Raw genomic sequence first — 10,327 nt, 5'->3', positions numbered from 1 at the left:
CCTAGTTCTAGTTTACCAGATTTCAGACTTGGAACGGCAGAATGAATACGCTAAATTCAGACTTGGATTGGAACGGCAGAATGAATACGCTAAATTAAGAGGCATGATTCATATATATTTTGCTGAAACCCATCTCTAATATTATATTTATTATAAATTATAATTATTGTGAAACTACTAAAATACCCCTAAGTTTTTTAAGAATTAGTGGGGGGACCATGGGCACCCCTGGCCCCACCCTCCCTCCGCCCCTGGTTTGATTAATTATAAAAAATATGTTTAGGCATAACACATATACTCATCTAATTATTAAGTGTTATTTTATTCCATGGCATTATGGGCATTGCCAACCGAGAAAGGTTTCACTACTTAAAAGAATAAAGTTTATCATCAATTATGGGATAACTTTCATGTTGTTAGCATGCAGTTAGGTAAGTTTAATTATTGAATGAAAATGTAATTGTTGGAAATCAAGATCGGAGCAAGATCAAAACGATTCAAGAACACGAGGATATAACGTGGTTTGACGTAAGCCTACGTCCACGGGAGAATCACGAATCACTTTATTTCTCACTATCGGGGTTTACAATCATACAACTCATGAGTACACTCAAGAATCAACAATCTATCTTCTCTCTAGAACTCACATCAAGAAACGAAGATGATACTCACGTGATTCCTCACAAAGATAATGCACTCACTCTCTCAAGTTTCTGATCTTGTTATGAGCTCTCAGCTGGATCTCTCTCACTCCGTTTCCCAGATTTTAAGATGTTCTTCTCACTGACCTCTGCGGCAAGCATCAGCATTTATAGGAATCGTATCACTTCATGCGGTTGAAACTGCCGCTGCAAGTCTAACGGCTTAGTAGCCGTTGCACAACTAAATCTTGAACTCTTTCTTCTTGATCATGTGTTGCACACTCCACGCTCAGCTCCCATGCACCATCACTCGTTGTTATCATCTCAAAACTCCTAACAGTAATGAATCTGGATTTCGTGAATGTAACTGTATGCGTTTGTGTATAGATATTAGACATTGGTGAATCTAAGTGAACTAATAAGTAGGCGATATTTTCAGATTCTGATTTTAATTGAGTTTCCGACTTTAGTGGGTCGCCTATCACTTCCACCTTCTATTTACTATATTTCGGAATAATTTCACATGCCGAAAATCAATTGCTAAAAATGGAGAGTAATGTTATTGTATTTACATAATGTGTTAGAGCAAAGGTTCATTTCCCCCCACACACACACGTGTGTTTGAGTGTTTAACTAATGGGAATAGGTTAATAAAATTCACTACTAGTACTATATATATTGCCATTTGTCACTTGTCAGTATAATTTATCCAAATTGCAATGCGAGTCAGAACAATTAAATTAATAAAAAAGAATGACTCAATAAATTACAATTGAACAGAAATGCACAAGCACGTCACGTTGCTTCAAAATAATTGATTTAGTAAATAATTGGGCCAAGTATCCTCTATTTTTGCTAAAAATGAACATGTATCCTCTATTTTTGTTGACAGAGGGTGCATATGATATGCACACAAAGTAAAATGTACTGTACATAATTAAGTTTAATTATTTCATAATGTACGTACTAAACCTGTTTATGTCCTCTCTCTCTCTTTCTCTCAGAGTTTATAGTGATCATCTGTCCCACCATAAATATATCGCGTTTTCCCAATGCTCTCTCGTCTCTATAAACATATATACACATAGACTTGAATTGTAAAATTATTAGGGCTTGATTGGTTGGGGCCAGAAAGTATGAAAAGAGCGAAAAAGGCACTGTGCGTTAGCCTTTTCCTATGTTTGGTAGGGGTTTCCATTATTAGCTGACCCGGTAAAAAATCGCCGAGTTTCATGGGTAGTGAGATAATTTTCTGAGATTGAGCCAAAACACTATCAGGGGAATTTTGTGGTATAAGGTTTTCTTGATCTGTGAGAAATCTTCAAAACCCAAAATGTCCCGAATTTGCCCTCAACTTCCCCCAACTGCCATTTTCGCAGGGCATCCACTACAAACTCCGATCTGAGCTTTCCGATTTTTGTGAGAACTGTTGGAAACGATTTTTGTCCTACAATTTCTCAGCAATCACAGTACAAAAGCGCTTCCACCACAACAAAACTCGAAAGCTACCGCTGATCTAGACAGTCTGAGATAGGTGCGTCGGTGGCTTTGACCACAAAATTATCCCACTATTTCGTCGCCCTAATTGGGAAATTTCCCCCCAGATTTGATGTTCGATAAATTCTTTTCACAGTTGTTGCATTGTTTGCTAATTTTTCTTTTTTCTTTAATTTTCACAGTTTTGGTCTGATTGTGCGAAGATATCATCGCAACGCAGCGAATCTCGATTTTTCTTCAGGTAACCCTATCTCCCTCCTGGTTTGGGACTGTGTTTTCATAAGGATTGTTTAAGATTATTTCCTCAATTTGCCTTGGCAGATCGATTTTTATCAAATACTTCATTTACTGGCTGTTACATTTGTATATGTGGCTGTTACCATTTTAGCTGTGGGTTTCAATATGTTTGTGTTCCCGAGTCAGTTGTTTGTTGTCATAATTTGAGTTGTTATATTGGCGGGTGACGCCATATTTGTGTTTGCTTGTTCAATGTGTGTTTGTTCTGTTTGTTTATGTTAGTGCAAGCAACATGATACTCTGATGACATTTGATGCTATTCATGTTTTATTATGAACCGTCATTGATGTCATCCGAATCTCCAACCACCCCTTTGTATAGGATGGATAACAACAGACAGCAAAAACGGAAGGAGACCGAGACTGTTGTTATTATGCTTGAGGATATCGTCCGTACCCAACAACAAAACTTACTCACGATCTATAACATGGTCCGTACTGTTATGGACTCGCCAAATAGTGCAAGTGATGACCGTGCACCTATTACATACAGTCTGACTGAAAAAATTCCTGCTCAAGTGAGGCACATGGATCGACTGTTTGGCGTTACCGACGGAGATTGCATCAACAATCTCCGAATGGACCGCAATGCATTTGGCCGGTTATGTCGCATTCTCCGCGATAGGTGTGGGATGGTTGATCAGAGATACGTCCATGTCGAGGAGCAGACAGCAATGTTTCTGGCCACTCTTGCGCACCACAAGAAAACTCGAATTATTGGTTTCGATTTCAATAGGTCTGGGTATACTGTAAGCCATTACATGCACGAGGTGATGCGAGCTGTTATTCATCTCCATAGTATCCTATTAGTAGAGCCCACACCAGTTGATGACACATGTGATGATCCACGATGGAAATGGTTTAAGGTAATCTGTATTTCTTTGAATAATATATGTTTCTTTGATGAGGGTCAGGATTATTTTGTTTGTTTCAGGGGTGCCTCGGTGCACTAGATGGGACTTATATAAATGTGCGTGTAAGCACTGCCGATGCTCCTCGTTATAGGTCATGAAAAGGTCAGATTGCAACAAACACACTTGCCGTTTGTGATAGGTTCCTTAGGTTCGTCTATGTTTTACCTGGATGGGAGGGCTCTGTCGCTGACTCCAGGGTTCTTCCCGACGCCGTTACTCGACCAAACGGACTGAAAGTCCGTAGAGGTCAGTTTTAGTACGCTCCCTTAAACTCTTGTTTTTCTTCATATAGTAAAATGTTTGTGTAAACAGGTTCTTATTACCTGTGCGACAACGGCTACGCTAACAGCGAAGGCTTCTTAACGCCTTTCAAGGGTATTAGGTACCATCTCAAAGAGTGGGGGCCCCAGACACAGAGGCCGAGTAGTCCAAAAGAACTATACAACATGCGCCATACAATGGCTCGAAACGTAATCGAGCGGGCATTTGCCGTCCTTAAGATGCGGTGGGGTATTCTACGCAGTGCGAGCTTCTACCCAATTGAGACACAAACCCGGCTCATAATGACTTGCTTCCTTCTTCACAATTACATCAGAGGGGAAATGCAAGTGGATCCAGTGGAACAAGAAATGGATGGCGATGGCATTGAAGGTGACGGGGGGCAGCCTACGGACAGCGAGGATCTAAGTCAGGTCCAATATGTCGATGCAGTCGAATCAACCGCGGAGTGGAATCAAATGCGTCAAGACCTTGCCCAATACATGTGGCGAAACCAGTAATGATTGAGTGCGGAGTGTAACGTTTAGACTCGAGGCACCAAGACATTTCTGTTTTCGTCGCTTTATATTTGGCTTCCTTAAAATGTGTTTAAAATAATGGTGTATCTTTGACCTGTTATGACTAGTCTTGTATTTTTTGCATTTTAAGTTGCTCCCTTCTCTTGTAATCTTATGACTAGTCTGATATAGAAAAGGGCCTTGTTAAGTTGTTTTTGTTACCTACTCTATGTGCTTAATGTTCGAGTTATGCTATAGAGCTTGTTGTTGGTATTTATATGAGTGTTTGTGAGTTGGATATGTAGATTTAATAGATGCAAGAATGGCAGCTTGGTTTAAGCTGATTCTGATTGGGAAAGAGCTGGAAATATTGATTTGATATTCTAATGCAGGTAGAATGTTTAATCAGTTGTTTTACCAGAAGGGAAAATATGGGTTTCATGTTGCTCGATTACATACATTAGAACATATTGATGGGTATGAACTATGAATAAAATTAAGATGGGCTGGTGTTAATTTCTATATTGGCCTAGTCATTGTAATTCGAACTTGGTTTAGGTCTTTGTTTTTTGCTTTTCAGCTTAACTTTCCACATTTAATTCAACCTACCCCAACCGAAATACTTGTTCAACAGTCAATACATAAATACATCAGCCACATTTGTACAGTAGCTGGTTTACAAAAGCTTGCACCCCATAATATATTACCACAAGAAACAAGCAAAAAACAGGGGAATCAAGCCAATATATACCAACAACACAAAGTTCATATTCCGTGTTTCTCATCCAGGATATGACTGATGTAGTCTTCCTTGTCTGTCAAGCTGAATCCCGTGAATAGATCCAAACGTTCGGGCTCCTTTACAAGGATGTCCAACGCCATGAACCTATGCTTCTTTGGAAGAAGAGGGATCTCGTCAAGCATCTTACTGATCTCAACTCGCTTTGCGCTAAAATCAAAGTCGTACCCGATGCGTGACGATAACGTCTGAAGACGGTCGCTGGTATCCTCGTGAATTTTCGTCATCACATCCAACATCGACTCCAACAACTCCTCCTGCTTCCTCTTGCGGCCGTTTTTCTTCGCAGGGGCTGGAGTTTTCAAACTTTTTGGTTCAGTGTCCACCACTGGGGCCTCGGACGCAACTTCAGAGTTCGGCCCTTCCTCGATTTGTTCGTCTGTGAAGAAGTCATCTAGGGTGTAAGGAGTCATATTTGGTTGTGACTCGTCGACAGCCGATGCATCATTCCCATGCAGGACATCATCGGCCTGGCTCACATCCTCTGCACGCCCATCGTTACCCCGATCCTTGCCGAAGATAGCTTTCCAATCCTCCAAATAGGGCCACGACTTGTTTCTCATAGTTTTTGCATTACTATCAGCCTGTATTTTGAACAGAGGAATTCATAGTTCATCAACTACAGAAATTTGTAGGCAGCAGTGCTAAATCACATATATATATATATATATAGGGTTTTGATCTATGCAAAACTAGATTTAAATACAGAAACGCGGAACAATATCATAATTAGGTCACTTTTAGGTCATAATTAGGTAATTTTTAGGTCATGCTAACAAAGCATGACCTAAAACGATCTTAGCATGACATTAAACCCAAATATTATAATATGACCTAAAATTACTTAATTATGACCTTCCGTGTTTTTGGTTAATTATTGACCATTAGATCATCTAATCCTAGGGCCAAGATTTGGTCTGCATTTCTGGATTTAAACACATACTTATTTTGATCATCTCCCTATATATATATATATATATATATAGGGGAGCATTATTCTCCTTTTCCCCTATTAGATCCTTTTCTCTTCTTAATATTAAGCGTTGGATCTAATGCATCAACGGCTCATATTGATTATACGAATCATGTTCCGTGTTGCATTACAGATTGTATCTGTATGCATTATAGGGGTAATATAGACATTCCACAGAAAAATGAACCACCATATTTTGGTGAATGCAAATTTCACGGGATCTGAAACAATGTGTCTCTTCTTCTTTCCACATTCATTACTCACATCAACAAAGCCACACCCTCCACTACGAAAACCCTAGTTTTCACTCCCATTCGACGCGTTTACAGTATTAGCGGCTGACTAGCAAAATTCCAGTGACATCTAGCTATCGGCGCTAGCATATACTTCAAAACACCAACTCCTTTCGACTAGGTATGTTTGAAAAGGGTGGTCGGCGTTTTTTTGTTCGATTTTGCAGATGCAAAATGTTAAAATTGAATCTTTGTACATGCCTCGGCTCAGAAATTTCAAAAATTAATTGTTGTTTGTTTATGGGTTTCTCTGAATCTGCCGGCTTAGAAATTTCTAAATTAAAGTGTTGTTTGTTTATGGGCTTCTCTGAATCTGTCATGATACCCAGTATCATATGTTTTTTTGCTTTATGCCAGATCCAAAATGACAAAGAGAGGTCGACCGCTTTCTCAAGCTTCAGAGGCTGCAGGTAAAATTTGCAATTCAATATCTTATTTGTCGATTGTGTGAAAGAGTATTAGCAACTCTGTAGAATCCGCAATGTCCATGCTGTGTGTTGTGGTGAGTAAGCACACGAAAGAGGTCAAAATGGCATATTTAATCATTGCTTTATGGAACTGTAATCTCGCATTTTTTTTGTAGTTTTGTCTGCATTATAGGCCAGGTATTTTTATCGGCCGCCTTATTTATGCGTTGTGTATTACCAAATTTTGAATTATACTTGGTATCTTTAGTGTTGTAATATATAGTTAGGCAGGTTGAGGTTTTTTTGTAGTATGTTGTGTGGGCAATGCATTGTGAATCTGTAATCGTGCATTTGTTGTAGTATTATCTGCATTTTATTCTTGTAATTGTGTATACACTTTATTTCATTTGCGGGTGTAACACATGTACGTTTAGACAATGCATAAACAGTTCATTTGGCAATATGTTTGAAACTACTATGCATTATGGAACATAAAATATGCATTATGCTTACTAAAATATGCATTATGTTTACTAAAATATGCATTATGTGTGGGCAATGCATTGTGAATCTGTATTCGTGCATTTGTTGTAGTATTGTCTGCATTATATTCTTGTAATTGTGTATACAGTTTAATACATTCGTGGGTGTAACACATGTATGTTTACCTTTTTGAGACGAGGCATAAACAGTTCATATGGCAATATGTTTGAAACTTCTATGCATTATGGTACATAAATTATGCATTATGTTTACTAAAATATGCATTAAATAGAGTATTGTATCTGTAATATATGGACAGTAAGGATGAGGCTTGTTATTATGCTATGTGGGAAATACATTGTGAATCTGTGATAGTGCATTTTTTGTATTAATGTCTGCATTATATGAGTTACATCATGTATACAGTTTAGTACATTATGTGTGTACTTGATTGAATTGATAATTATGTAATGTTGTGTGCATTATGTGCTTTGTCTTACGCGTTATGGGTCAAGTTTATGTGCATTATTTGTTATGACTTAAGCATTATTTGTTTTGAAATATGCATTAATCCTTATGAAGCTCATATAGTGTTGTCTTTTGATTTAGTGATAATTTTCTGATGTCTTTTGATTTAGTGATAATTTTCTGATGTGTTATGTTGTTTGGTCCATATCAGAGAAGCAACTTAGAGTCAACATAGACGATGCCCTTGACGATGTTATTCCCGTTGCTCTGGGAAAACAATTTAGGGATAGGTTGGCCAAGATAGGCCCTAGTACGTCTGGAAATCAGGGGGAGCCGAAACACCAACAAGGGATAACAGATCTGTTGTTTACTTAACTGCTTGAAGCAGTTGAATCCACGACAGAAAAGGGATAACGGATCTGTTGTTTATTTTTTTGTTAATTTCGTAATTTGGAGATTAGCCAACACTTTGCATATTTATGTTCTGTGATACATTGCTTGTCAAAAGTGGATGAAGCTAAGGGATATGGACATGTGCATTATTTCAATTAAACCTTTCATTATTCATCGAGAAATTATCATTATTCAGCAATATGCAATGTGCATTACTTTTTTTAAGCTGTGCATTATGTGTAATTAAATTGTCATTATGTGCAATATATTATGCATTTTTAGAATTATGGTGTATATGAGTGAATTGGTTTGATACAAATTATCATGCGTGTGTGTTATTGTTTCATAAGTACATTTGTAATTAGTAGATTAAAGTAGTTAACTACCACTGTGATCATTAGATATGTGCATTTTTTGATTAAAACGTTAAATTATTTATCGAGAAATTGTCATTATTTTGAGTGTTGTAGAGAATACGAACTATCAACGGGCTGATGAGTACCTCAATGAGTTAACCTCACAGTTATTAGAGTAATTAAGTGTTATAGAATCCAACAACGGAAAAAAAATTCAGTGCATTATTCGTATCAGTTTAAACGTTGTTATTAATAAGTGTGTACTACACCCTAGCCCCTAGACTTATTAAACCTTTAGGGGTAACAAGAAACGTGTGCCAAACATCGAAGCACGACACATTACATATGGTGCATTATATAGTCCACAATATCCATTATTCGTTACCATTCGGTGCATTCTTCGTATCTGTTTAAACATTGTTATTAATGAGTACGTACTATACCCTAGCCCCTAGGCTTATTAAACCCTTAGGGGAAACAAGAAATATGTGCCAATCATCGAAACACGACACATCTTAATCGTATACATTGCAGTTCACATATGTTGCATTATATAGTCAATAATATCCATTATTCGTAACCATTCGGTGCATTATTCGTATCAGTTTAAACGTTGTTGTTTATGTGTACGTACTATACCGTAGCCCCTAGACTTATTAAACCCTTAGAGGAAACAAGAAATGTGTTGCAAACATCGGAACACGGCACATCTTATTCGTATACATTGCAGTTCAAATATGGTGCATTTTATAGGCAATAATATCCATTACTCGTTAACATTCGGTGCATTATTCGTATCAGTTTAAACGTTGTTATTAATCACAAAACAATACACGTTAAGCTTAATATGCATTATATGACATACGTTGCACATTACCCTTCAGAAATAGTGCATTATATCTTCATATTTATACATTACATGTATTATCTCTTTCATATGTTGTACATTACCCTTCAGAAATAGTGCCTATATATCTATTTCATAACCAACATTCCATCAACATATATGATATGTACATTATTACTTCAGATCCGTTTAGATAACTTCCTGCGCTTGATCGTGAAACCTGACCGGGCATTCAACGGGTCATCTTCGTCCGACTTCTTGAAACCGGGCATTAATTAACTGCTGGTGCATTAGTGGTATCAACCTAAACAACTATGCTATCCACGCCATTATGTGAGCACTACAGTACTGATAAATAAACTGGTGCATTGCAGTTCACGCATTACGCATTACATAATCAATAAAATTAATTATTAATTAACTGCTGGTGCATTAGTGGTATCGACTTAAACAACTATACTATCCACGCCATTATGTAAACACTACCATACTGATAACAAATCTGGTGCTCTTCATATAGGTTTTTGTCTCACCATATACTACACCCCTTGCCCACAGAGTTAGACAACCCTAGACCATAACATGAACCCTAAAGTCCAAAAAAATCAACGCAAGCAAACATGTTATACCATGACAGCACAATACACGAATTACTTGCTCATTAACTATCGAATAATCGGACGGCACGAACTGGTATTGAACCCTCCGAAACATAAACATAAAAAGGCGAATTCGGAATTATCTTCTTCCATTATTAGGAAAAAACGGTTGCTACAACGCCAAGTAAACACGATTGAAATAGCAAGGATTGATTAACTAGACAATTGAGAAGTGTGAGAATTGAAACCTTGTTAAAAATCAGAAGAAATAATTCTTAGATGCCTCAGGAAAAGAATACCTTGTTGGACGTGAGAGAAGAACAAAAAAAACGGCAATATCTTGGAATGAGATAATCATGGAATTTCCATAACTACCAAATAAGCATTTACCTATTTTGTCCTTTTTCAATTTTACAATGATTATAAATTAATGGAATCAGCGAAAATTTGCATCCTTCAGATTGATATAATTAACGGTAGAGATGAAGAAGGAAAAAGGATGAAATATGGGAAAAGGAAATGAATACAACCCTATATATATATATATATATATATATATATATATATATATATATATAATATATA

General features: G+C 37.2%; 1 protein-coding gene across 1 annotated transcript; it reads left to right on the top strand.

Annotated features, from left to right (window-relative positions):
* The first annotated feature begins 2,757 nt into the window (after nt 1-2,757).
* LOC121790176 lies at nt 2,758-4,127 on the top strand. Its single transcript, XM_042188450.1, has 4 exons — nt 2,758-3,300; nt 3,369-3,439; nt 3,488-3,594; nt 3,661-4,127. The coding sequence occupies exons 1-4, from the start codon at nt 2,758-2,760 to the stop codon at nt 4,125-4,127; spliced, it is 1,188 nt and encodes a 395-aa protein (XP_042044384.1).
* The last annotated feature ends 6,200 nt before the right edge of the window (nt 4,128-10,327 follow it).

The sequence above is a fragment of the Salvia splendens genome, unplaced genomic scaffold (assembly GCF_004379255.2).
Source record: "Salvia splendens isolate huo1 unplaced genomic scaffold, SspV2 ctg433, whole genome shotgun sequence".
NCBI lineage: Eukaryota > Viridiplantae > Streptophyta > Magnoliopsida > Lamiales > Lamiaceae > Salvia > Salvia splendens.
Note: the sequence above shows the minus strand (reverse complement) of the source record. Positions and strands in the feature narration are given on the sequence as shown.